The sequence below is a fragment of the Phodopus roborovskii genome, unplaced genomic scaffold, assembly GCF_943737965.1.
Source record: "Phodopus roborovskii unplaced genomic scaffold, PHOROB, whole genome shotgun sequence".
NCBI classification, from domain to species: domain Eukaryota; kingdom Metazoa; phylum Chordata; class Mammalia; order Rodentia; family Cricetidae; genus Phodopus; species Phodopus roborovskii.
Window position 1 is genome coordinate 245,080 of NW_026126598.1, and position 27,777 is coordinate 272,856.

The 27,777-nt window shown below is 54.7% G+C and overlaps 1 protein-coding gene across 1 annotated transcript; it reads left to right on the top strand.

Moving 5' to 3' along the window:
- Positions 1-27,010, top strand: Hip1r (huntingtin interacting protein 1 related). The gene is made up of 32 exons (XM_051205062.1): positions 1-93; positions 14,119-14,182; positions 14,420-14,562; positions 14,765-14,821; positions 15,690-15,770; positions 16,189-16,265; positions 16,510-16,571; positions 19,553-19,693; positions 20,253-20,310; positions 20,401-20,476; positions 20,585-20,725; positions 20,847-20,908; positions 21,003-21,075; positions 21,149-21,332; positions 21,419-21,507; positions 21,579-21,695; positions 21,766-21,867; positions 22,098-22,292; positions 23,137-23,284; positions 23,430-23,516; positions 23,895-24,002; positions 24,174-24,310; positions 24,513-24,623; positions 24,748-24,806; positions 24,961-24,991; positions 25,069-25,131; positions 25,356-25,456; positions 25,569-25,674; positions 25,783-25,906; positions 25,984-26,045; positions 26,145-26,351; positions 26,478-27,010. Exons 1-32 carry the CDS (start codon positions 1-3, stop codon positions 26,523-26,525), a joined length of 3,207 nt encoding a protein of 1,068 aa, XP_051061019.1. The 3' UTR covers positions 26,526-27,010.
- Positions 27,011-27,777: the final 767 nt, after the last annotated feature.

Here is a 27,777-nt window from a genome sequence, read left to right on the forward strand (position 1 = left end):
ATGAACAGCATCAAGAACGTGCCAGCGCGGGTGCTGAGCCGCAGGCCCGGCCACAGCCTGGAGGCCGAGCGCGAGCAGTTCGACAAGACCCAGGCGAGCGCGGGCGCGGGCGCGGGCAGGGTGGGCAGTGGCGGCGGTGCGGGGCCCTCGGTGCGCTCGGCCCTGCGCGGACGGTTGTGGGTTCCGCGGCCCGGGCGACGCAGGTGACCGGAAGCCGCGCAGCAGCCGGGCCGGGCTTCGGGGATGCGGACGCGGCCCAGGTGCGCACGGCCGCGGGGGCCCGGGGAGCCCTCAGCGCCCTGCTGCCTTCCCCGGGAAGCGCCGGGCTCTCTTTGCTCCCGAGCTGTTTCCACGGCCTCACAGGATTTCATCTGCTGGGTGAAAAGTTTCACGTATGTCGCCAGACTTGTTTGCCCGCGCGGGGGCCCACTTACAAATAAATAGGCTGCCACCCCCTCGTTAAACACCGGCGCCTGACAGACGGAAACTTCCCAGGCTCCTTTCTGCGCTCCCACGCGCCGCTCCTCTCCCAGGAGTGGGCCCGACCTGAGAATGTGGCCCTGGTACACATTCATTCATGTATGGGTTCTGGGTTCTAGGACCCCACGGTGCAGGTTGCTTTGTCTATTTTTTTTTTTTTTTTTTTTTTAAGACAGGGTCTCGTGTAGCCCACCCTAGCCTTGAACTCCTGCTTCTGCTTTCACCTCCCAAATGCTGGTATTGAAGACATTCACCACCACGTCTGGCTCCCTCCTTTTTGTCTTACAAACTCTGCCCTGTTCTTAAGTCTTGGGTGGACACGCAGGGGTACGGGGAGTTTGGGGGTGGGGTCCCTATTTATTTGCTAGACTAAGTCAGCCAAGACCGAAATGGCTGCATTTTCTTTTTAAGCTTTAGCAATAAAGGAAGCCAAAGACTCCTCCCACCTGTATCTAAAGCAGGTTGGTGTATTTGCATTTGTGGGTGCCACTGGCGAGTTCCTTCCCCCTTGGTCAGAGCAGAGAGCAAGGGCTCCTGCGGTTGCTTTCAAAACAAGTTAGCACAAGCGGTTTCGTTTTGAAATGGGAGAGAATGCAAGATCTAACCTTTGTGCTTCTGATGGACAATGGTAGTAATAAACTTCAGGACGTGAGGGCTCGGTGCATGCCAAGTGCCAGTACCAACCTGGCTGCAAATGATTAATTAATTCATGTGATCTCCATCTGGTCCAGCCTGGATCACCCACCACTAACACAAACATGGCGTTTGATGTGAAGTCATTAATGCATAATTAATCATTCTAGTAAACTTGCAGAGCCTAGGGAGATGGACTGAGAGTCTGGGTGTTGTCAGGAACTTGCTTTATCAATGAGTTTTAGACTTATCCCTCCCCCCCCCCTGCTTTTAAGCAGATGCAAAGAGTTCTGATGGCTGCACGAAGACATGGGGAGGAGATGGGATTTTCAAGGCCAACTTCATTGATCTTCTGCTTAAATGGTTATGTCAAGGGTAACCTTCCTGAATGTCAGAGGGACAAACTCTGATAGAGGACCGCAAGTGTTTGGTGGTTGGTTTAAGAGTAAGGTGTTTCTTTTGACTTGGCTTTGTCAGTTTTTGAAAATCTTATTGCATTTATTTATTGTGTACGTGCACACTCGAGTGCCACAGCCTGTGAGTGGAAGTCAGAGGACCACGTGCGGGCATTCCCTCCTTTCACCATATGTGTTCAAACCCAGGTCGTATGGTTTATCCGCAGAGCCTTTACCTGCTGAGCCATCTTGCCTACCCTCCTTGAGAAATCTCATAGGGCTCACCCACTCCAGAGCAACTTTTTCATAGAAGAGAGAGAGAGCCTGAGCCCGGCATCTGGGCATGTGTCTTCATAGTGACTCAGTGAGGGATGGAAGAATGAGGTTTTGTAAGTAGTTAATATTTAATTAGATCATTCCCAGAAATATCTAGCAAGCTGCCGGCCAGGCTCCTTGCAAGAAAGGCCTAGAGAGCCCTGGTTACTGCTTCTGTGTCTCCATTGGGATAGAAAGTAGCACATCTAGTACTGGGACCTGCTTCCTTTTGGAACACACCGCCTGTCTTGACGTTGACAGTGGCAGGGTGTCAGCCATGGAGCAGCTAGCTAGCTTAGCACTGAAATCCTCAGCAGCCTGCCAGTCTCTCCTCTCATGTTCCTGGGGCAGGAGGAAAAGGAATGCTTACATGTTTGCTCTGTGGACAGGACACGCCCTGTTTTACACAGTGAGAGCTCTGTGGTTACCTCTCAGGAGTGTTGAGGGAGGCAGTCATCCTTCCTTTTGGCAGTTGGCACTTGAATTACAAGCTTCTGACCCCAGAGGCGTGTCCCAGAGTCAGTCCACAAACAGTCCACTCAGCCCCATTACTTTAGTCTCTTTTTCGTTGAGAGGACTTGTTTTCAAAATGTCATGTTTTGAATATCTAATGCTGCACAACTCACTGTACCTGTATTCTGAATTCCAGACCTTTAAAAAGATGGTGTGATGTCATAGGGCATACTTGTAGATAGGCTAGACCTGATCCCTTATCTATTCTTGGTGGGAGCAAATTGCCTAACCACACAGCCTGCTGGAAACAGGGCTGGTTCTGTGTTTCTGGAAGAGGACACTGTGAGGTACTGTGAGGTAGGTTGAGTCATGTCCCTGCAAATGCATTATTTGCGTAATTCAGATTGCAGATGGAATCAAGTGGCTCACCCACTGACCTTGAGATTCAAGGTTATTATGAGTCACCAGGTGGGCCCCATATAACGAGGGTCCCTAAAAATGTAGACGAAGGAAGCAGGAGAGGCAGGTGGTCACAGTGACACAAGATTAAGCTCTGCTGGCTGCATGTGGCTTTGAAAGAGCCGACAATTTATAAGCAGGAGAAGGCAAAGAAACAGATTTCTGCCCTAGAACCTCCAGAAAGAAACGCAACCCTTTTAACCCTGTGGTACCCATCCCAGGGGCTGAGAATGTGGTTGAGTGCATAGACTGCTTGTCCAGCACGCATGAACCTATGAGTTGGATTCCCCAGCACCACATAGATCTACCATGGTGGTACATACCTGTAACCCCAGGATTTGGAGCAAGAGGATTCAAAGTTCAAAGTCATCCTAACCTACACACAGGGCCAGTGCATGGACTCTGAAAACATTCCAGACTTCTGGACTGTAGAACTGTAAGATGTATCGAGCTGTTTACTAAAAGTGTAGCAATCTGTGACAGCATCCAGAAGGGACTAATACACCCTACAAGGTAAACATAAGTAGTACCAGGACATACTATCATCTCAGCAAATAGTTGGCTGACCATTCTCCACTCCCTCCACCCCCAGTGTTCAAAATCTGGGACCTCTGTTAAAGAACTAAGCCATCTTCGAAGCACCCCATGACCCATCCTGCAAATAGAAGCCACGAACACACTGATTGTATTTTCCTTTCTGTGGGAAAACACAGTTGCCCTTTTTGTTTGCTTCTGTGAACCATGAATTTACCCGCAGTGTACAGGGGCAGAGGGAGGGGCCTTTTCTCAGGCCAGGATGAGAGAAACCCTTTAATCATAGTGCAGGGTTAAGTCCGGGGGAAACACTGACTTCAGAGGGGAAAGGCTGAGGGGTGAGGCGTTCCCACTGTGGAGCCAGGTGCTGAGGCAGCAGCAGATGGAAATTGTTCATACCATCGGTTTTCCAGGTCAGTGACACATCTCAGCAGCCCCCGAGGGACCAAAATCTTGTAAAGATTGGCATTTATTGACAAATCATGACTTCCGGGTATAGCTAGGCACTCCATACAGCAACACTGCTGAGTCAGATGCAGAAGAGGGGCCAGATGTATGATACATTTTAGGTCATCTACGGGCTTCTAGAAAAAGTTAGCAGGCAGGTGAAGTTAATTTAGGTTGTATCTTTGACTTCACCCAGCTTGTCCTAAAGAAATCCCTCGACACTGGAGCACTGTCAAGTATGAATGGGGCGTTTCTCATTTTGCTCGTCCACAGAGTCAGCCTTTTGGGCATTCAGCAGCTGCCTGTGGACCGCAGTGATGGCAAAAGGGGATGACTTGGCCAGGGGGCAGAGCCCTCAAGCATTGGCATTGTGTGGAATTTCCCTCAGCCAGGTGATTCTCAGAACCTAACAATTAGAAGAGACTCTGGGAGTGAGCAGGTGTTTGGAACCTGCCCTAAGTTTCTGGCAGCTGAAAGCAGTTCTGGAAAGCAGTTCTGAAGTTTTAGGATCCTTTTCGATCCCATGCTCTAACTCAGGGCTGTCACTCAGCTCCAGTCTGCTCATGGCTCAGGGTGTGGCTGATGGAAGCTCAACAGCAGAGGGCTCGCCTGCCTAAGAAGCCCCTTTGATTCCACAAACTGCGAAAGGGAGAGGAGTGTGGTTATAACATGTTATTACATGCTTGTACGCTCAAAATATTGTCAATAATAGGGGAAAAAAATCCCCAGTCCCAGAGTTGGAGCAGAGCCCTAACTCACATGGTGGCTAGCCCAAATCCCCAGTTCTGTCTAGCTGTTACACAGACCCTAAAGACTGAAGTGATCTGTCCTCCCTCCCCTGTGTTCCCAGGAGCAGGCATATGCCTGCCTGTGTCACAACAGCTGACTGAGTGAGGGGAGACAAAGCCAAGGCCACTGTCAGAAAGGGAAGAATAGGCTGGGCTCAAGACACCTTAGACACCATCCTTAAAGACCCTCACTCCCAGGCTGCCAGAGTTTAAAGTCCCCTCTCCCAGGCAGAGCAGTTTAAGGGACACTTGATGTCGAGGCTGGGGTAGGACTGGGCTGCCCATTCTTCACCTTCTTCTTGCCTTTGCTACCGTGCATCCTGGGACACACTGATAGGAGCACACCGACCACATCTCTTGATCTACTCCTGCAGAATTAGGTATACAATAGACGGGGAAACCAGCACCTTTGTACCCCCAGGGAGGAGGAATGTCAGCTACGTGTGCCCAGAAGTTAAGAACCTGGGTCCTGCCTGGCTCTGCCATGTCACTGCTCTGTGCCTCAGTTTCCCCATTTTCAAGACAGTGATAATAACCCTGCCCCAGTGGAGTAGCTGTAGGTCTGTGCAGGGGTGCGGCAGATGTGTTTGCAGTTAGAGTGCATGCAGGAGATCAGGCAGGACTGAAGGAAATGGAAAGTGTCCCTGTGTCCTGTGTATGCCAGCTGTGAGGGGGACAACCGAGTCAGACTGTTGGACAAAGAAACAGCTGGGTAGAGTGTTCTGGAGGGTGATGTGTTGGGTACCAGCCCTTCAAGAGTGAGTGTCAGGCGTACACCTTCCATGTACTACTATCCAGCAGAGACCTAGCCACCCTTCTGGTGATGTGGTCTGCCATAGGGATTCCAGGGGTCTGGGGTAGAATCAGCTTGGCATTTCCCACAAACCCTTCTGAATGGGGAAGAGGCTCCTGCCTGACCCAGCCCCGAGGCCAGTGTCCAGCGCTGCTGTACAGGAGCCTGTGAATGAAACCCAGCCTGCCACTTGATCCTAGCAGCTGGGTCCCTGTTGGCTGTGAGTGGAAACCCTATGGGGTTCAGGCCTGATTGGCAAGGGACAGGGAAATTCAGCTAGCTAACCTGAGATGCCTGGCCAGCCTGGAACTGCTGTTGCCAGCCTGGCTGTACTGGTCAGCCTTGCCCTTGCCCTCATCCACGTGGGAACCCCTGTTCATTTCAGGGCTAACTTGAGTATCATTTTGTTTATAGTGACATCTGTCTTCCCCTGCCCAAGCTTTTCTTTCCTTTGTCCCCCTGGTTCTGATGGCATAATGCATGGTGTCTTCTAACTCTCCTCTGTAAATGGCCTGGCAAAAATAAGATATTCTAGACCCAGTGGTTCTCAACCTTCCTAACTCTTCACCCCTTTAATACAGAGTTCTTCATGTTGTGTTGACCCCCAATCGTAAAATTATTTTCATTGCTACTCTATAACTGTAACAGGTTGGACTGTTGAAACAATGAACCCTGAGAGATGGGAATTTCCCCAGGAATCTGACTCTGGAAGGAGGAAAAGGCTGGGAGCAGGAAGGAGAGCTTGTCTCTTGAGGAGATGATCAGTTTCTAAGAACTTGTCAGATCTCCTTGCAAGATGAGGGAGGCTAAAGCCGAGACAGCGGGGTCCATGGTGGGCATCGTGACAGGGACCCCTTAGATGTTCCTGGCCCTGACCCTCTATTTAAACTGACTTGAGGGGGTCACCAGATCTTTGTCCTTCCCAGTGTGGCCATGTTGACACATCTCCCTTTCTGCTTTATACTATTAATGTGGCTGTTTTCATTGGCTCCTAGAGAATGGGTAACTGAACAAGTTCAGTGACATGGACACACTACAGGCAACCTGCAGAGCAGGAAGAAGTGGGCAGCAGAGGGGCTGGGTATGTGTTTCATATAGGGTCAGCTACTGTTCAGATACGCCCACTGTAGTACACAGGATCCCCAGGTGAGGACCCAGTGCCCTCCTTAGGGCTGCACCGAGTCTTGTAGTAAGGGCAGCCTTGGGAATTGGCAAGCCTGAGAGGTCCTGGCCCGAATGGCCCACAGTACCATACTGGATTGAATGAGCCCATGGAGGAAGACTTAGTCCCAATGGGACATTATGCTAAGTAAACATAAGCTTCAGATTGCAGTAGGTTCATCTGCCTGGGCATGACTCAGTCCTCTGGCTTGTTGGACAATCAGGTCTGTGATGACATCACCAGTACCTCGGGAACACCACCACCCAGCTAACTCCCCATCCATCTAGATTCTGGCACAACAGAGGCGTGACTCAGGACCATGGCTTTTTGGTCTGTATCCACCCACAGAGTCTGGAGCTGGGGTGGCAGTGGGTTGAGCCATGGATTTGTTAATAGTGATCATAGGACAGGTGCTTCCCTGGGACTTTGACGCTGTCCTCTAAGGTGTGGACTGTCACAGACTAATGCTTACATTTCCTGAATGGTGGAGGCCAGGGCCAAAGGGCCATGAGACTCAATGAAGAGAGATGCAGTTGAATGAACCAGGGCCAGTTGCTTCTGACTTCCTGTCTGCTAAAACGATCCAGGCTTCACCCTCTTCGCTGCTTTGCATGTGGCCCCATCGTAGCTTCCTCAGCTACAGAACTCCTGTGTTTGTGGTCATCAATGGCCTTTGAGGCGGCAGAAGAGTTTGAATGAGGGCACTCTGTCCTCCAAGATAGTCTTTGGAATACGAGCAAAATAATTCACCACCCTGCCAACAGCCCCGAGCCCGGGCTCTCGGAGGAACCTGTCTGTCCCTGCCAACTGCTGCTGGTAAGCCTCGTGATAACCACACAAGGAGGCTTAAGTCAATTCATTTCAGGGATGATTTTAAAAATAGAAATTGTTTTATAGCTACCTTAATAATTAACTCTAGTGGCTCAGTTATTAGCTGAGGAAAGATATTGCCTTGAAATTACTCAGTACGTAGGTCTGGCGGCTCTCATGACACAAATGCTCTTCTTCTCACACTTGTCCAGTAAGGATCTGTTGATCACAGAGGGAAGGATGTGTGGTCATTCCTCCGTGTCTAGGGCAGTGGTTCTTAACCTTCCTAACGCTGCGACCCTTTAACACAGTTCCTCATGTTGTGGTGATTCCCAACCATAAAATTATTTTCATTGCTACTTCATAACAAATTTTGCTAGTGTAATGGATTGTAATATAAATATCTGATATGCAGGATATCGGATATGTGACCCCTGTGGAAGGGTGGTTTAACCCTCCCCAAAAAGGCGTTGTGACCCATAAGTTGAGAACCACTGGTCTCGGGAATTGGGTCTAGCATCTCGGAAAATATCAGGATTTGCATTCAGTAGGCAGATCTCTGAGTTCCAGGCCAGCCTGGTCTACACAGTGAGTTCCAGGCTAGCCAAAGACACACAGAAAGACTCTGTCACAAAACAAACATACCAGAGTCCATGGTTTTTCAAGTCCCTTGTATAAATGTGCAGATTTCACATGTGGTTTATACATACCCACTCATATATTTTAAATCATGTACCTCATACAGCATCAATTGCATATACATGGCCTGTTACCTTCTGTTGCTCTGGGACTTATGAGGACAAAGCCTGTGTGTGGGCAGTCCACAGGAAGTGTGTAAAGTGGCTTCTACTAGTGTGTTGGGGCACCCAGCTGAGCTGCTGCAGCCAGCAGCAGAGAAATGAGGTGCTAAACCCTCCTGGGTTAAACTCCTGTCTTGGGTGTGTGGCCTCCTGGGAAAGGAAGTAATGAATCAAGCCCTCATCTCTTCTGTGCCCACTGGGCCGTGGGTAGCAGAACATGGTGCCAACTGAGCATTGTCTAAGGAGTCCCACAGCCCCCCTTACCAACACAACCGTGGCTCCTCCCTGTGCTGGACGTCCACAGCAGCCTGAGACCCCTTCTGTTAGGCTGCAGGTGGTGTCTTTGTGAGGCCTTAGAGCAGGTGGGACATCACTGAGGGCACAGACCACCTCTCACCCAGAGCACCCTCACTGCCAAGTGCTCATGTAGGAAGTGTCTCCTGTCCCACCCAGTCTCCTCTGCTGACACAGGACCCTCTAGGATGCCTGCTGGGGGCGGGACCTCTTGTAGATCAGAGTCCAGGGGTGTTGGCAGCTCTGGTCTTTTCAGGAGCCCATGGGCTTCATTTGACCTGGTCCAGTCATCTGTCCTAAGCTTTGACCCTGGCTCTTCATGGCATCATCATCATATTTTTCTTTTCTTTTCTTTTCCTGAGACAGAGAATGGAGTTGTCATGGATAAGCAGGGCAGATACACCCTGAGAATCTGGGCTCCCCTGGGCTGTTAGGTCTTCTCAGAGGTCCAACCTGAACATAAAATTGAAGCTGCTATGGGGATGGATCCAAGGTAGGGAGGTGAAGGCCAGGCCAACCTTCCTTACGAGTGTAGCTCCAAGGCATGAGATGGGAGAGGGTGTGGCTGGCTCCATCTCTCTGCCAGCCCCACCCAGCCTAGCCTTTTATCCCACCGTCCAGAATCCATGTTCTGATTTGTAGATAGGCCAGATCCTCTTGTGTTTGGGGACCCTGGGGAGGCTCAATTTCAGACTGGGCTAAAAGGATACCTACATGGAAACTTCCTAAATTGCCCCTTCTGAGAACCTAAGAGATTGCCTAGGGCATTCTCCAGAATCAGGGGCCTGGGAGTGAGTCCTGCCAACCACTTGCAGCTGAGGGACAGTGTGCAGACATTCTGTCCTTCCATGCTGCTGTTCCCATGAGATTCATAGCACACGGCTACATGAGGAGCCTGTTGTGCTGTGTGGGCACTTAGGCACAGGCCTGGGTAGAATGACATAGTGTGCTTGTTTCTATGACTTTGGGTAAGTGGTTGACTCCTGAAGTCTCCTGAAAACCTGGTATGTGCCCTGGCCAAACACTTAGCAGAAGGATGAACTCAGTAAACTGATGGATCCCGGCTGCTGGCCCTGTGGCACATGTGGGTGTTTGAGCTGGGCTGTGCTGGGGAGTTTGTTGCCTGATTTTGAGATGTTTACCCTCCCATGGCCGTGTGCAGCCCTGCACTCCCTCCCAGCCTCTGCCCCTCTGAGGGTCAGTCCATCCTGGTGCTGGCTCTGGGTGGAACAAGTTGCAGACACCCTGTCAGTGACTGGTGGCTCCCGGGGCCTCGGTGTGGACTTGCTGCATTTCCCACAGGTCTGTATGCTATGATCTGCTCGCCCACCCACTCTCTGTCATGCCCACTGACCACCAGCTTCCTTCTGCAGGTCCCCTAGCAGCTTCTAGGCGCCTCACAGTTGCCATGGAGTCCGTTATTGCCCTGTCTTCTCCAGAATTGTACCCTTGCTGAGTGAATGGGCCTCTTCTGCCTTGTGCAGAAGTGGAGAGACTGGGCCAAGCATGGTGGCACGTGCCTTTAATTCTAGCACTTGAGAAGCATAGACAGGTGAGTCTCTGTGAGTTCAAAGCTAGCTTGGTCTATATAGTGACCAGCCAGGGCTTCATCGTGAGACCCGGTTTAAAAAGAAAGAAGGGGAGTGGGGAGACCCCTGTATCTCTGGGATCCCCAGGTACACACTTCCACCCCACTCAGTTCTATGGAAATGACTCTTCTTTGGCTTCCAGGGGAATCAGACGAGACTCAGGCTGTGGTAGGCACCCAGACACCCCATCCAGGTTTTCATCTTGATCTTGGGGTTGTCTTCCCCTGAGGGAAGAGCCAGGAGGGATGGCCTTTGCCTGAATAGAGCTGCTGCCTGCCACTCCTGGTGTACCAGGGTGATAGAATGTTCTCGGGCCAGGGATCCCTTCCCCATCACTCTGTGGTTTTCCACTTGCTAGGTGAGTGGAGGGTGACATGGTTCCAGAACTTCAAGTTTCACTGAGGTCAGACTGTATCACACTTTAGCTCAGAATAGAGCTATGTCACATATTAGGGTCTGTGAGATATTCCACACACACCGAGGTTCTCAAGTGCTCTTAACTCCACTCTCCACTCAGATGTGACCCATAGCCAGCTCCCTGTGGAAAATGCACATGGGAATCCAGGGGAGGTGGATGGGTGTCACCCTGCCTGCCTGCCGCCGCTGCTGGGAGGATGAGTGAGGGCCAGAGGCCCTACAGACTCCCACTGTGTGAGCACTGGGCCTTCTTGTGTGGCAGCGGCCACCCTGCACATCTGCCCACCCTGCACACAACGGGCCTGTGTTCCCGGGAGCCAGCCTGCGCCTGCACAGGAGGCCTACTGACACGGTCCTGTCCCTTGTGGCCACCTCAGGGATGGGCGGCTCCCAGGCCCTCCACAGAAGACCCTGCCATGCTCCCTCCTGGGCTGCGTTCCTCAGTACCCCATGACCTTCTGCACTGTAAGTGTGGGGGCAGCAGCCTGGCACACACAGGCAGTCACACACACACAGGCAGTCACACACACACAGAGGCAGGGCCCCCCACACACACATGTGCGCGCGCGCACACACACACACACACGGAGGCAGCCCCATACACACACACACACAGCCACACACACACAGGGAGGCAGACACACACATGCGCGTGCGTGCACACACACACACACACACTCAGGGAGGCAGCCCCACACACTCAGGGACACAGACACACACACACTCACACACACACACACACACAGGGAGACAGTCCCCCACACACTCAGGGAGGCAGACACACACATACACACACAGGGAGGCAGCCCCATACACACACACAGGGAGACAGTCCCCCACATACTCAGGGAGGCAGACCCCCTCCAGGCAGCTCCACGCAGAGGCAGGACTGTTGCCATGTGCCACTGACGTGCCATGACATGACATGGGAGAGTAACACTATCAGATGGGCATTTGGAGAATCATAAATCAGATTTAAAGAGGGTCAGGGGCAGCCAGGTGTGGTATCACACACCTTTAATCCCAGCACTTGGGAGGCAGAGGCAGGAAGAGGTCTACATAGTAAGTTTTAGGATGGACAGAAGTCCATAAGAAATCCTGTCTAAACAGGTGAGAGGGGCTAGGTGTGTTAAATGTTGGGAGCTCACTCAAGAAAGCAGAGGCCAACCTCCTGGTGTTGGTGGTGCACGCCTTCATCCCAGCACTTGGATCAGGAGTCCACAGTGAGTTTGAACTAAGCTATACCCTATTTAACAAGTGGGGGCGCTATTGGGATGGCCCAGCTGGTAAGGGTGATACCACCAGGCCTGACAACCAGAGCTTAGATCCTGGGATTCATATGGTGGAAGGAGTGAATTCTACACTGCTTACACACACAGAGACATACATGTGCACACACACACACACACTAATGTGAAAAGAGATTTTTAGGAGTCAGACTTTCAAGGTTTGAACCAATACTAGCTACTCAGTTATGTTGAACGGAGCTACCTTTGCCCTGCTCGGATCGTTACTCTGCTGGTCTCTGCTGGTCGAGGGGGACGCAGAGATCTCCTGCATTTCTTAACTGTGTGTGTGTCTGCAGGTGAGTGCAGGTGCTTGCAGAGGCCAGTGGTCCCATCCTGGAGCCCTGGGGAGGCTCATCATGGCCTCTGGGTGGCCTTTTTCCTCAGTGGAAAAGATTGCCTGCTTCCCACTCCCAGACTACTCAACTCTTCCAAGTATCTCAGCCCTCCTCCATCCTCCTCATTGGGGCCACTCAGGCAGCTCTGGCTCCTCCCTTCTTGCCAGAAATCTTTCAGGACAGGTGGCATTCATCATTAGAGGAAGCTCCCATGGCATGTGTCAAGGCAAATGAAGGTGTTAGCTCCACAGCCCAGAGATGGGACACTCCTTGCTGTGAGCTACAACTGCTTGCCTTATGCTCTGGGTGGCCTGGCCCTCTTACCATGTGACCCCCCCCCCCAGGGAAAGCTGTGCCTGGAAGCGGTGTCACTGTCACTGACACAGCATGGAGTCCTGCAGACCGGGCTCACAGCAGACCAGTGTACACAAGACACTGAACCCGTCTGAGCTTCAGTTTCCTCTAAGAAAGCAACATAGTAGCCATCTCCCAGTCGCTTCTCAGAGGCACGTGGGGGGTTGACAGGTTGACATTCGCTGGGTGTTCCCTCAGTAGAGGTGAAATACCCTTGGTGTGCAGAGTGGCAGCCTCACCACAGCTGCTGGGTGGAAAATGAGACCTGGGGGCCATGGACACAGGCTCAGCACATGTGAGAACAGGTGGTTGGCTGGCTGAGGCTTCATATTCTTGGGAAGGTAGATACTGCCTGTGTTTCTTCAGACCCTAGTTCATTGAGGTGGGAGGGGTCCCCAAATTCCAGTGAGTCTCCCTGTGTGTGGAAGGGGTGAAAGCAGCCAGTGCATCTTGCTGGGCTGTGGGGTGCAGGAACCCAGCTAAGGAGCAGCTGTGCCCATCCCTGGCAGTCCCCACATCCATACATCTGAGCAGAAAGGAACACTCAGCCCTACCAGGCTAGCTACTCTTACAGGAAAATTGAGCCCTCCTGTCCAGCATGTGCTGAGGCATCCATCCATTGTGGGCCCAGGACGTCCACTGCTGGGGAATCACCTCCCTGACAAATGAAACATTACTGCTCAGATGCTGCCATGGGAGAGGTAGAGAGAGGATGTGCCACACTGTCCATCCCTTGCTGGCCTGTTGAGTGTGTTGTCAAGTGTCCTGCCCAGTGTGACTTCTCTGCTCCTCTGGGTGAGGATACTGTCTGGGTCTATTGCATGCCCTGGCTCTGGATCTGTGCCTGTCAGTTCATTCCACCATCCTGCCCAGGGCCCTGGCAGCTCTTCTCAGTTCATACACACTGGTGACCTGTGAACAGAAATTCATCTGACCTCCCATCCTGTCCCTGCCAGTGACGTCCCAGGAGAACTGGGCGAGGGACGGTGTTTGCCGTGCTGTGTGTACCCTGGCTTCCTGCCTTAAGGAAGCCTTTTTGGATGGAATTGAGCTGGGGAAATAAGACGCAGCCATCGGAGGCCAGGGCCACCTTCAGGACTGTGGCTGTGGCCTTAATCAAGTGTGAGGCTTTTCCTTCTCCGGTGACAACAGCCTGGTGCCAAGCAGACTCTCCTGTGGTCTACCCCCATCCTCCGGGGGCCACATTGTCCTTAGTGGCATGAGCAGGCACCTATGGAGTGGCAGCCAATGACAGGGCCTGGCTTCTGCATGGCTCCGGTTGGGGTGTCTGTTGGCATCCTTGCTGTCCTGGAAGAGGGCGTGATATGTCCTTTTATAGAAGGAGCATTGTGAGGGTAAGGGGCTCAGTTGGGCCAAGGGCCAAGCCTCTACTGCTCTTCCTGGTGGGGAACTTGGACAGAGGGTGCTGTGTTGGGCCATGCCCTTAGCCACACCTCCTGGAGACTTGGGGGCCTTTTCAGGGGGAGCGATGTGAGGTAGATGAGGCACACCTTTCTGAGCCACAGCCCAGCTTGCCTCCCTGCCGCCCTGCCGCCCTGCCGCCCTGGGCCTGGAGCTCTTGGTCGCCTGTGGTATTGGCATCAGCTACAGGCCATGTAAGGGAAGGTTCCTTGGAGCACGGCTCAGGGAGCACATGTTCTTGCTTCTGCTTGCACTTGCCCTCCACCAGGTTAGGGGGCCATTCTCCTCTGGGTTGTGCTCGTCAGACAGCTGCAGACGGTGTCTAATCCTGCCTCTGTGTTCCTCATAGGCCATCAGTATCAGCAAAGCCATCAACAGCCAGGAGGCCCCTGTGAAGGAGAAGCATGCCCGGCGTATCCTTGTGCCCCTTGGGTCCTGGGGTGGTGTCAGGAGCCTAAGGCCAAGCATGGTCCTGACCATGTGTGCTGGGGTTGGGAGAGCATCACCTAAGAACTCTAGTAGTTGTGACCTGGGGTGGATGAGAGCTTGGGGAACTGCGCGGAGTGCCGCGGCCCTGTGAGAGGGGCTGCTACAGAACACCTACGTGTCCACACTTGTCTGTGACCTTCACTTGGCCTTGACCCTCTCAGGCATCATTTTGGGCACCCATCATGAGAAGGGGGCCTTTACCTTCTGGTCCTATGCCATTGGCCTGCCGCTGCCCAGCAGCTCCATCCTCAGTTGGAAGTTCTGCCATGTCCTTCACAAAGTCCTCCGAGATGGGCACCCTAATGTGAGTAGTGACCACAGTCCTTTGGTCTCACAGGTTTAGGAGAGCAAAGGCTCCATCCCACCAGCTGACAGCACCCACAGTAACCCGTTATCCTTGTATCTGTCCCCCGAGCTCTGGACTGGCCATCCCTGCCCACTGCCTTTTACCCTGTCCATCCTGCTCTCCTGCGGGTCCCCTGTCCTCACCTTGTTTCTGGCCGCAGGTGCTGCATGACTGCCAACGGTACCGGAGCAACATACGCGAGATCGGTGACCTGTGGGTAGGTGTGGCTGAGCTGAGGGCAGCATCTGGGGATGTGCTTCCCTCCCTCTTCTGAAGCAGCTGCAGTTGTCATTGGGGTTACTGTGTAGGCCTAGCGCCAGTCAGTGTGAAGTTGCAGCCATGTTGTTGGGGCCTGGTGCAGGCTGATTGGCCTCCACCTCCCTAAAGCAAGCTTATTGGTCCCCAAGAGCTGGAAAAGGCAGCAACCCCATGCCTGGGTGGAGAGCAGGGACTCCAAGGCTCCCCCAGACTGTGGCTTCAGAAGCCAGGTTACTGACTTGAATTTTCCATGCACTTGCCAGGCAATTCTCTGACTCAGTGGTCAGACCCCTGGTGGGGGTGGGCCTGTGTCTGGATCCACTCTGATAGCCTCAGATTCTCTGAGCTCTCCTAGGATACTTAGCTGAGGAGACCTAAGGAGGGCGTTGCCTGCCCAGAGTCACTCCACTTTGTTTGGTTCATCACAGTGCCCGAGGCAGACACAGGCCCAGCTGGTGTGGCCACACACCATGACAGGCTGCAAGAGGGAGCTAGATTCTGTGTTGAGGCCAGAATGCGCCTCCCCGCCTGCCACCAGCACTTGAGTGACGTGCCCCTGCTCAGAATGGCCTGTTGCCCTGGAGAAACGGCTCTCTTGCCTCTCACAAGACTTTCTCTGGCAGGAATGACAAGGAGTAGGATTAAGGAGGGGAAAGCTAAGAGACCAAGCGAATACTGAGATGGCTGAGGCTGGCAGGACACGTTTGTTGAGTGAGCAGGTGGCTTGGGGAAGAATGGGCCTGCTTCTCTCTCCACCTAGTTTCTTCCTCGGCCTTGACCTTGATGGTGCTCTTGGCCGTGACCTCACTCTGCGCTCCACCCCACAGGGGCACCTTCGTGACCAGTATGGACACCTGGTGAATGTCTATACCAAACTGTTGCTGACCAAAATCTCCTTCCACCTAAAGGTAGTAGAGCTGTGAGGCTGAGGGACTGGGAAGCCCTTTCCTCTGGGGCACTGGGGACACAGAGGCAGGGTGGCACCTGTCCTGTCCTCTACTTCCATAGAGGCAAGGAAAACTTTCAGGAGATTGCCAACTCACCCCGTGTTTATGTAGACCCAGTGTGGATGCCAACCCCATTTGTGGTCCAGTGCCTGTATCGTTCAGTCCTGGCCATGCCCCTGTCCTATTCCCGGGCTTTCTGTTGCCCGCAAATTCTCAGCGCCTTTGGCTTAACCAGAGGAGCTGGGGTCACTAGAATAAGAGATTGGAAAAATCTCCCTGGTCAGGCTCCCTTCTCATGGGAGCTCTTGGGCGCAGGGAGGGGCCGGTATGTGGTTACTACTCACTGAGGCTGCAGCTGAGTGGGGGGCTGTCTCTGCAGCACCCCCAGTTTCCTGCAGGCCTGGAGGTAACAGATGAGGTGTTGGAGAAGGCGGCTGGAACTGACGTGAATAACATGTGAGTCTGTGTGCCTCAGTTTCCCCTGAGTCGTTTCAGGCCCAGGTGCCCACCAGGGGCCATGAGGTCAAATGAGACAATACCTCTTGGGTTGAAGGTCATGGTCCCTAGTGGGCCAGGCTGTGGGTAAGGGGTGGGGTTTGTTTGGTACTCCTGCCTGATGGAGTGTGCTTTCTCTTCCCAAGGGGTCCTGGGGATGAGGTGGGTGTGTCCTGCATCCCTTGCATCCTTCCCTTCCTCCTAGCTTCCAGCTTACTGTGGAGATGTTTGACTACATGGACTGTGAACTGAAGCTCTCTGAATCGGGTGAGTGCTTCACTCACACCAGGCCTGAAGACAACAGTGACCACACTGACATTTTCACTGTTGTTACTCATGGTGCTGGGATGGAGCCTCACTCGAGCTGGGCAGGTGGGCAGGTGCTCCTGACAGCGTGTGCACCCGCACCTTCGCACCTCGAGAGCACGAGCAGAGGCCCCTGGTCCTTAGGACCCTGTGTGTATATCCAGGACATGGCACATGAGCATCACCGTGTGGGCCCTGGAGGGGTGGGGTGTGGTGTGGAGGAGCACGCTAGGCTCCTGCCTGGCCTTGGCAGCTGCAGCCCCCTCTGGGAGAGGGATTGCCGGTAACCTTTCCTGCTGCGTTCTGAACTGCCCCTGAGTCTTGTCAGACTGAGAACTGGCAGCAGTTGGACAGGAAACCTGGAGGGCTCGCCCTCCCAGCCTGGGAGGTGATTGTTCTGGGCTGCACCTTCTGAATAACTGCTGGTGACTCAGTGTTGCCCATAGCAAAGCCCAGGATGCCTTTGTAAGGGAAAACAGGGACTTGGAAAAAGGCAAGACAGCTACCCTGTGCGCTGGGTCTGGGCCTGTGGCTCTGGGGAGTGAGAGGTCAGCTTGGAGCCTGCATAGGGCTTAACATGAGAGCAGAGGCCAGGTTACCAGGGGTGTGGCCCAGCAGTACGGCCGAACCGAGGCCACCAGGATTGTGACCTAGTAGAAGAGCTAAGCCCAAGCTCCCCAGAGCAAACAGGCCATCAGATTCTAGTCACAGACCCCGTGTCCTCACCCTGGCTGCTCTTGGCCCTGTTGGAAGCCCCAGTGAGCAGGCTGTGGTCCCTGTGAGGGAAGAACCTGCAGGCCCCCACAGATGCTGCAGTGAAGTGCAAAGACCTCACTAGTAACTGAGCTTCTGAAGACACACCTGGGTGCACAGGTGACAGAGGTAGGGTCCCCCTCACCCCAGCCCACAGCACAGAAGACAGAAACCCTGTGCATCTTAGTGGATAACTGGCTGTAACACACTGCCTTCAAAGGGAGTGCACAGCTGTTAGAGACAGCTGCTACTCAGAAGGCTGAGGCAGGAGGATCATGAATTTGAGACCTACTTGAACTACAGTAAATTCAGAGTCAACCTGGGGAACTTAGTGAGACCCAGGCCCAAAAGTGAAGACAAGAGGCTGGAGAGGTGCCCCAGGGCCGAGGAACGCTGGCTGTTCCTCCTCAGAGGTCCTGCGGTTGATTCCCTGAGCTCTCAGGGTGGCTCCCAACTATCTAACTACAGTCCTGGGGAATCTGATGCCCTCTTCTGGCTTCTAAGGGCACTGCATGCAGGTGGTGCACAGGCAGATCACCTATACACATAAAATAAAAATAAAAGGAAAAAAAAACTTTAAATAAAAAGAGTCTGGGTGTTGTGGGACATGCCTTTAGTCTGTGTGCTTGAGAGGCAGAGGTAAGTGGATCTGAGTTAGAGGCCAACCTGGTCTCCATTAGCCAGGGCTGTAGCTCGATAGCGGAGTGCTTGCCTGGCATTTAGGGGACCCTGGGAAGGTGGGAGGGCAGAGGAAAGGGGGGGGGCATTCTGCCATGGCCAGAAAGATTTAGAGCATTCTGCCTGAAATAAGGCAGATTGCAAAACAGAGTTCACTTACACATTTGATACCCAAAACAGTCACAAAACAAACCTAGTGTGACTTCCAGTTAGGACGGAAGGAGAAGCGTGGCAGGGGCAGCCTTCTGCCCCTGGCTTTTCCCTGCCACTGCAAACAGCCCCACCCCAGCAGGGCCAGAGCAAGGCTCCAGGGACTGGGGCTTCTGGAACCACTCAGAGTGCCCAGTGTGGGGCCTGGCCACTCTCCCGCTCTGGCTCACTGCCTGCTCGTTGCCATTCCTCTCTCTGCCCCAGAGAAGATGCTGGCCAGGGGAGGAGGCAGCCTCATATTTGTTCATTATCCCTCCTTCCCTGGAGTTCTGATACAAGGCCTGATTGTCAGGGTCTCCAGGGCAAGTGAGGTATCAGGTGACTTAGGGCTTGTAAACCCTGTGTCCAAGGCTGTGACCTGGAACAAACTCTAGCCTACCACCTATCTCCATGCCGATAGGATGAGATATTGGAGTGACAGCTTTTTTTTTTTTAATGTGGATGGGTGTTTTGTGTGCATGTGCATCTTTGTACCATGTGCAGTGCCTGGTGTCTGCAGAAGCCAGAAGAGGGTGGTGTCAAATCTCCTGGGACCAGTTACAGGTAGTTGCGGTCCCATGTGTGTACTGGGAGTGGAACGTTGGTCCCCTGGAAGAACAGCCGGTGTTGAACTCTTGAGCCATCTCTTCCGCCCCTGTTGATTTTGAGACAAGGTTTGCTTTGTAGTCCAGTTTGGTCTTGAGTTCAGTCCTCCTGTCTCAGCTTCCTGAGTGCTTAGATTGTAGGTATGCACAGCGTGCCTAGCTGGAGTGAGTCTTTTAAAACACATTTTATTACATTTAGTGTGTGTGTGTGTGTGTGTGTGTGTGTGTGTGTGTGTGTGTGTGTGTGGAGGTCAGAGGTTTTTTTGTAACTGAAGGAGTCATTGGATTGGGTGGCAAGCACTTTTACCCACTGAGCCCATCTCTCTGGCCTTTGGTGACAATCGTGAGCTTCTTTGTTCTCTAAGGTTCAGTGTAGATTTGATGTCCTTGGATGTGGAACAGTCACTTAGGTCCTCCAGCACCTTGTCTCAGACCCACCCTGGTGGAAGGTTCTGGATTGCCCTGCTTTGATGTTCTGCTTGACCTCATTCCTGGGGGTGTGTCCTCAGCCCTGGACAGCCACCAACATGGGGGCTCCTGTCCCAGGCTAGAGCACGCTATTGAAGGCCTAGATTAGAGTCCCAGCCGTCTTCAAACCTGCACCATGGTCTTGACAGTACGGTGGAGGATCACTCATTGGTTCGAGTCACTAAATGACACTGAGGTGGCTATCTCCAGCCGCATCTGCTCACCCTTGCTTCTGCTCCTCTTGGTTAGTTTTCCGGCAGCTGAACACAGCCATCGCGGCGTCGCAGACGTCTTCTGGCCAGTGCCGCTTGGCCCCCCTCATCCAGGTCACCCAGGACTGCAGCCTCCTGTACCACTACACCGTGAAGCTCATGTTCAAGCTGCACTCCTGTGAGTCTGCAGTGGGGCGTGTGAGACCGGGTCCCTCCGTGTGACTGACAGTAGGAAGAGCTGGGAGGTCAGCCGCTAGTGGGAAGCGCACCTGCAGAGCATCCTGTTATGCCTGTAATAGTGTGCTTCCCAAGCAGAGACAATGCATATAGTTTCCTGTTTTCACGGCCTTCTGCGCACCTGGTGTAGGACAGTGGCCCCTCCCCCCATGTTTTCTGGGGAGCAGTATGACGAGGCTGTCATTGTAGTGTTCAGGAAAGGTCCTCAGGTCACGTGGGCTGGCTCAGGCCAGCTTCGGCATTGGTCGTACGGCACCCCAAAGCCAGGCACGGGTGAGGCTGCTGTGGCCCTGGTAGCATCTCCACCTACTCACCGTCACTTTGTCTGATTCAACGTCAGAGCTGACGTTACCCCATGCACTCTCCTTCCCAGTTAGGGTGGGCTGGTTAGACCACAGTGACCCCTCTACCCTCTGGGGGTCCAGGATCTCGAGGGTAGGGTGGGAAAGCACAACAAAGAGCATCGTGCATGGGGAGTCCTGTTCACTCGTGTCCCTCAGGTCTGCCAGCAGACACCCTGCAAGGCCACAGGGACCGGTTCCATGAACAGTTTCACAGGTACCAGCCCTAGGGGGTGGGGCCAGGGCATGGCTGGAAAGAGGGCTGATGCCTGTTTCCCCTGTGACCTGTCTCCCTGTTCTATTGCAGCCTCAAAAACTTCTTCCGCCGAGCTTCCGACATGCTCTACTTCAAGCGGCTCATCCAGATCCCGAGGCTGCCAGAGGTACGCACCCTCCTGCTGCACTGCAACAGCCCCTGGCTCCCTCTAGGCTCCAGCTGAGTCCCCAGAGCACTGTGGAGGTGGCCCAGCATCTCCTACTTGTCTCTACAGGGACCCCCCAATTTCCTAAGGGCCTCAGCCCTGGCTGAGCACATCAAGCCTGTGGTGGTGATCCCAGAAGAGGCCCCGGAGGATGAAGAGCCGGAGAACCTCATCGAGATCAGCAGTGGGCCCCCTGCCGGCGAGCCAGTGGTAAGATCTCCATCTGCTCATCTCTCCATGTCCCACTGTCTAACCCCACGAAGAAGGGCCTCCCCCACCATGGAGAGCACTAGAGTATGGGGGCAGAGGTCCATGTTTTCTGCTATGGCAGGTGGTGGCTGACCTCTTTGATCAGACCTTTGGACCTCCCAATGGCTCCATGAAGGATGACAGGTGAGTCCCTGGGGCTGACTGGGATGGAAGGCTGGAAATAGAAAGTCCTAAGTGGGCCACTGGTGCATCCAGGACCCTCGCCCTCTGTCCACAGGGACCTCCAGATTGAGAACTTGAAGCGAGAGGTGGAGGCGCTGCGTGCGGAGCTGGAGAAGATCAAGATGGAGGTGAGGGCATGTGGCCAAGTGTGGTCTCCACATGTGTGGACCTGGGCTCCATACTCACCTTCCTGCCCTGCAGGCCCAGCGGTACATCTCACAGCTGAAGGGCCAGGTAAACGCCCTGGAGGCGGAGCTGGAGGAACAGCGGAAGCAGAAACAGAAGGCGCTGGTGGACAACGAGCAGCTGCGGCACGAGCTGGCCCAGCTCAAGGCCCTGCAGCTGGAAGGCGCCCGTAACCAGGGCCTGCGAGAGGAGGCGGAGAGTGCGTGCCCCGTGGCGCTGCCCAGCCGCAGGGTGAGGCTGCATTCTACCCTGCAGCCCATCTCACTCAGCCTCGTGTCTCTGCAGGGAAAGCCAGTGCCACCGAGGCGCGCTACAGCAAGCTGAAGGAGAAGCACAACGAACTCATCAACACACATGCCGAGCTGCTCAGGAAGGTGGGTGCCCAGCCTCAGGACGGGCAGCGTGGGCCGGGGTCCAGAATCAGAACTGGCCCCCTGCCTTGTAGAATGCAGACACGGCCAAGCAGCTGACAGCGACACAGCAGAACCGGGAAGAGGTGGCGCGCGTGAAGGAGCAGCTGGCCTTCCAGATGGAACAAGTGCAGCGGCAGTCCGAGATGAAGGTACCAGGGGCGCAGGCTCCGCCCATGCCATCCTAGCCCGCTGCCCTACTGACATGCAGTCCCTTCCTAGATGGAGGAGCAGAGTGACCAGTTGGAGAAGCTCAAGAGGGAGCTGGCAGCCAAGGCAGGAGAGCTGGCCCACGCACAGGAGGCTCTGAGCCGCACAGAGCAGGTGTCCGCTAGCGGGAGTCCGGGGGGCGGTGCCGGGATCAGGCTGGGGCAGGCCGGGTCCTCTTCCCGTGAATTGGGCCGTGGCTACATTGTAGCGGTCCTCAGGCAGGGCCCGCGGAATCCCTGACCCTTAGTTAGCTCTCGGGGTCTTGGGAGTGGTGTGACGACAAGACACGGGGAGGTTATGCGGGGCAGGATTGGCATGGCTGGTGGTGGTCTCCATGTTCGCAGAGTGGGTCAGAGCTGAGCTCACGGCTGGACACCTTGAATGCAGAGAAGGACGCACTGAGCGGGGCCATGCGGCAGCGAGAAGCAGAGCTGCTGGCTGCCCAGAGCCTGGTGCGCGAGAAGGAAGAAGCGCTCTGCCAAGAACAGCAACGCAGCTCCCAGGAGAAGGGCGAGCTGCAGGGGCGGCTGGCAGAAAAGGTAAGGCCTCTGCCTGCCTGCCATGTTGTCAGGCACACCCTCTGGTGTGAGTCAGTGTTCTCTGTGTGCTCAGAGCCTGGCTTCCCTCCCATTGCTTCCATTGCTGAGACATTCTTACCTCTCCCAAAGAAACCCAGGTGTGAGAACAGGCTTCCAGCTTCTCCACAGCTTTACCACTTCTTAGCCTTCTCATTTTAGCCAGGCGCATGGGTATAAATCCCTTGCTTATTGTTTAGAGACAGGGTCTCTTCTCTCCCCTCCCCCTTCCTCCCTCCCCCTCTCCCCCTCTAATCCAGGCTAGCCTCAAATTCAGGTTGGTCCTCTTGGGTACTGGGTGTGTCCTGCCACTCAGGGTTGTTTATTGTGATTTGCCTTTTCTAGTTGTCTACTGATCCTGTTTTTAGAAAACATTTACATTTATTGTGTTTCGGGGAGGGGGTTGGGGATGGGAGGTTGGAGGGTAACTTACAGTAGTCAGTCTGTTCCTTCCACCTCTGGGTCCTAGGGATTGAACTCAGGTTGTCAGGCTTGGTGGCAGGCTCCTTTACCGGCTGAGCCATTTTGTCAGCCCCCTGAACATCTTTTTGTGTGCTCAGTGGCCCTTTCAGATGAGTCTGTTCAGGTCCTGGATGGCTTGTTTGTCACTGAGCTGTTTGCCCCTCCACACACCCCATGAGTCATCCAAGCCCTGGGAGGTGAGGGGATGGTCTAGAAATCTCTATTCCAGCTAGGCTAGGGCCTCCTATGGAGGGAGTCAACTGCCTTGACCAGCTGCCCACTGTCAGTCCTTGGAGCTAAGTCCCAGGCCCTGCGGGCTCTGAAGCTTCTGTTTCCTGGTCTCCAGGAGTCTCGGGAGCAGGGGCTGCGGCAGAGGCTGCTGGATGAGCAGTTTGCAGTGTTGCGAAGCGCTGCCGCCGAGGCAGAGGCCATTCTGCAGGATGCAGTGAGCAAGCTAGATGACCCCCTGCATCTGCGCTGCACAAGCTCCCCAGGTGTGTGCTCAGGGTCACCTCCTGCCCTCCGGTGCAGAGCTGGCTGCTCGTCCACCATCCACCAGGGAAGCTGGCTCCGGCCGCCCACTCCTGACAAGCAGGTGGCGGTGGGCTGAGGGGTCCCACTTCCTCTCTGTACTTGCAGACTATTTGGTGAGCCGGGCCCAGGCAGCTCTGGACACGGTGAGCGCCCTGGAGAAGGGCCACACCCAGTACCTGACGTCCTGTGAAGGTGAGTACCGATGGAAGGTAGAGGAGTAGACCTGTAGTTTCTGTAGGGTTCCTGAAGCCAGCCAGGGCTGCCTGAGGTGGGGGTTCTCAGGGTGACAGGTGCCTCTCCAGGAAGCCTGCTATTACTCAGAGCCTTGCGCCTGTGGACGGGGTCTGCCGGAAGTAGAGGGAGCAAGGGGCCTGAGGTCACCAAGACTCTGCCTGGTAAATGACCTGTTGCCTCCTAGCCACTTCAGCATCCCCTCTGTCCACATTCATATACTGGGGTGCTGGAGCCTTCGCCCAGGCTCACTGAGAGAACGATACAGTTGCCTTGATGTCCCCCTCCCCGAATAATGTCACTGTTCCCCTCCTACACCTTGGCCTTATTCACCTGCAGATGCTTCTGCCCTAGTGGCAGCACTGACTCGCTTCTCCCATCTGGCCGCGGACACCATCGTCAATGGCGGTGCCACCTCCCACCTGGCCCCCACTGACCCTGCTGACCGTAAGTAGATCCTGGTGGCGGGGCGTGGCTGCTTCATCTTGTCTCACACAGGGTCTTCACGTATACAGGGGACAAGTCCTTTTGTCAGATCGTGGGCCAGGGTTATGTGGGAACCTCATCCAGGATTCTTAAGCAAAGGTCCCCTCACAGACCTTCCCTTGACCCCAACAGGCCTGATTGACACTTGCAGGGAGTGTGGAGCCCGGGCTCTAGAGCTAATGGGACAGCTGCAGGACCGGACAGTGCTACCGAGGGCTCAGCCCAGCCTGATGCGGGCCCCCCTTCAGGGTATCCTTCAGTTGGGCCAGGTGAGGCGTGTGGGCTGAAGCAGGGCTAACTTCTGTTTGTTCTACGAGCTAGGCTAAGCAGGTGCTCATCCTCACAGTCTGCAGCTGCAGTAAATAAGGCGGGACCTGCACACGCCTCCCAGCCTGCTGCTCCCCCCCACCCCCCCGCATCTTTCCCTGAGCCCTGATGAGGCTGAATCTACCTGTCTGACTCTCATCCCAGGACCTGAAGCCTAAGAGCCTGGATGTACGGCAAGAGGAGCTAGGAGCCATGGTTGACAAGGAGATGGCGGCCACCTCTGCAGCCATTGAGGATGCTGTGCGGAGGATTGAGGTGAGGACTGAGCATCAGGGCTCCCCCAGTCCCTGCTGGAACTGGAGGGGATAGAGGCTGACTGAGCAGGGGCAGGGAGGGTACCCTTGGAGTCTGCTGGCTCATTCTCTGTCACTGGTAATAGGACATGATGAACCAGGCCCGCCATGAGAGCTCGGGAGTGAAACTGGAAGTGAATGAGAGGTGAGTGCAGCTTCAGTCCCCAGAGCCCAGCGTGGCACATTCCTGCCTACTGAGCCGGCCAGAAAGCGGACTGGGCACGAGGCTGCACATGTCCCCTGCCCTGCTGTCGCAAGGCCACACTACAGAGCTGTCTTCTCTTTCTGTCCCTCCCCAGGATCCTCAACTCCTGCACAGATCTCATGAAGGTGAGTGCAGTCGGTGGTGATTCCAGGGCAGGCTCTGTGTTGGGACGACCTGGAAAGTCACATCTTGGTCTTGGCAGGCCATCCGGCTCCTGGTGATGACCTCCACCAGCCTGCAGAAGGAAATTGTGGAGAGCGGCAGGGTGAGCAGGACAGGCTATTGTCTGGCAGCCCCCCTGGCTGGGCCAGCAAGAGACATAACCTTAGAGCCCCTGACCCCTTTGTGCATGATGCCCTCCACCACACAGTGTCTGTTGCCACAGCTAAAAATGCCCACACCTTGGGGAGGCTTCTGGGGACATCCTCTGGGTACCTATTTCCTACCTGAAATGGCCTGGATTCTGTCTTGTTCTTTAATCGCCACTAGGGGGCAGCAACACAACAGGAATTTTATGCCAAGAATTCACGGTGGACTGAAGGCCTCATCTCCGCCTCTAAGGCTGTGGGCTGGGGAGCCACACAGTTGGTGTATGTTGCCCCAGGTGGGGGTGGGGTGGGCCAGGCGCTAAGGTCTGGGGTATGGGGTTGCCCTACTGTTGATGGTGCAGAGACCTGGGCTCTGACTGCCCCCACCCCTCAGGGAGTCGGCTGACAAGGTGGTGCTTCACATGGGCAAATACGAGGAGCTCATTGTCTGTTCACATGAGATTGCTGCCAGCACGGCTCAGTTGGTGGCAGCCTCAAAGGTGAGCAAGGCTGTGCTGATGTCTGCCACCCCAGGCTGTGTCAGGCCTGGGCTTGGGGCCTTCACCGGCTGCCTATGGCCAGCAAACCTGTGCCCACTGTTCCTGCAGGTAAAAGCTGACAAGCATAGTCCTCATCTGAGCCGCCTGCAGGAGTGCTCCCGCAGCGTCAATGAGAGGGCTGCCAACGTGGTGGCCTCCACTAAATCGGGCCAGGAACAGATCGAAGACAGAGGCGAGTACTCGAAGGGGCTTCCCAGAGCTGGTGGGAGAGCTCCCTCAGCTTACTCCCCCTTCTCCCTCCCCCACCAGACACCATGGATTTCTCAGGCCTGTCCCTCATTAAGTTGAAGAAGCAGGAGATGGAGACGCAGGTGAGTGCCCTAAGCCCCCCCCCCCCCACCGCCCGCTGCCAGGCTCGAAAGCCCCTGGGACTCGGGCAGCGCTGAGTTGGCTTTGCGGCCTGCCTGCAGGTGCGAGTCTTGGAGCTGGAGAAGACCCTGGAGGCAGAGCGTGTACGGCTTGGGGAGCTGCGCAAACAGCACTATGTACTGGCCGGGGTGATGGGGACACCTGGTGAGGAAGAGCCCAGCAGACCCAGCCCAGCTCCCCGAAGTTCAGCCACTAAGAAGCCACCCTTGGCCCAGAAACCCAGCATAGCCCCCAGGCCAGATAACCAGGTGCCGGGCATCAGTGCCGGGTTAGGGAGGAGTGTGTGTGCTTTTGAGTGTGTGATGATTGTGCACATGGATGGCACATGTGCTTCTGGCCTCGTCTACTGAGCCCCTCATCTTTGACCCCTGCAGCTCAACAAAAAGGATGGTGTCTACCCAGCTCAACTTGTGAACTACTAGGCCCTCTGAAGTGGTCTTCAGCAAGATGGCTGGTGGCCATGCCTGAGCCTCACGTAGCTATCTGGCAGTGGTCAAGGGGCCTCTGAGAGGCCTCCAACTTCTGCACTTAGAGCCCAAAGCAGCCTTCACCAGCCCAAGGGGCCTCCACTCCATGGGATAGTTCATCTGGATTTGAGTCTATTTATCTTTAGTAGGAACTGCCCAGAGCAGCCGGACCCAGCAGGCCTGAGCCACAACTGCAGTGAACATCTGGGATGGTGTGATATTGTGTTAGTTCTCTCTTCCTAAGTCAGCACACTGGGAAAAGGCCACGTGTGCCAGGAGCCTCCTCCCTGCCTCTGAACTCAAAAGTCTGAGGCTCTAAGGGAACAGGAGAGGGTCCCCTGCTGGCTTTTGGGGACAAGGGAATGTCCTGTGGCCCTCAAGGGAGATCAGGTGGGCTCGGCTGTCATCCTCAGGGGCCTGGTGCTGGGACATCGTGCTTGGAGCCCGGCAACAGGGTGGCGGGGCTGCTGCTGGGCTGTGCTGGGGCAGCACTGGCTCAGGTGCTGCCTCTGCTCACGAGTTTCCATTCTCCTGGCCACTCCCCTACTTCCTGTTTTCCACTCTCCTGGCCTGGCTGCCCTCACTAGTGTGGCTGCTCATCACCCACCTTCATGGGTAGATTGCAGCACTGCTAAAGCAGGGCCCTTTTAGCTCAGCAAGAAGCATTAAAAAACAAGCCACAGCCCCCTTTTCTGGGGGCTCAAGAACTCCTGTGGGGCCCTCAGGTGGAACAGACTTAGAGGCCTGGCCTTGCCTGCCCCTGACAGTTTGAATACATTTGTGTTTCTTGAACCTGAGGGGGAAAGATGGGGGTGGGGGATATCCAGGCCACCAACAGAGGCAGCAGCTGGACTGGATAAGTGCCCAGCTTCCCTCCAGCTGCCTGCCCTGTGCCCTGGGAAGGCTACCAACCGTGGGCCAAGGTCCAGGGCTGTGGGGGGAGCCAACTTCTTTGCCCTGTGTCTAGTATTCCCTGTGTTTGAGTTCCATTGGCAATAAACCCTGACTTTTGTCACCAGTGCCCTGGTGAGGGCCCGCGCCAGGCTTTTCATTTCTCCAGAGATGCACAAACTTGTCTGTAGTTGACACTAGAACCTGAGGACAGGAAGACCCTTGTTAGTATAGCTAGTGGCCCTCACCAAGTACCTGTCTTCCTGTAGATTACTATAGCAAGGGCTGAACTAGCCATCACCGCCCCATCCTCCCC

Bases quoted from the DNA above. Each gene is read 5' to 3' on its own strand.
- Hip1r (XM_051205062.1), top strand. From the start codon at position 1: ATGAACAGCATCAAGAACGTGCCAGCGCGGGTGCTGAGCCGCAGGCCC. The intron at 16,266-16,509 runs GTGAGTCTGTGT...CCTTCCTCCTAG, and splicing joins GGAACTGACGTGAATAACAT to CTTCCAGCTTACTGTGGAGA. The intron at 21,508-21,578 runs GTGGGTGCCCAG...CCTGCCTTGTAG, and splicing joins ATGCCGAGCTGCTCAGGAAG to AATGCAGACACGGCCAAGCA.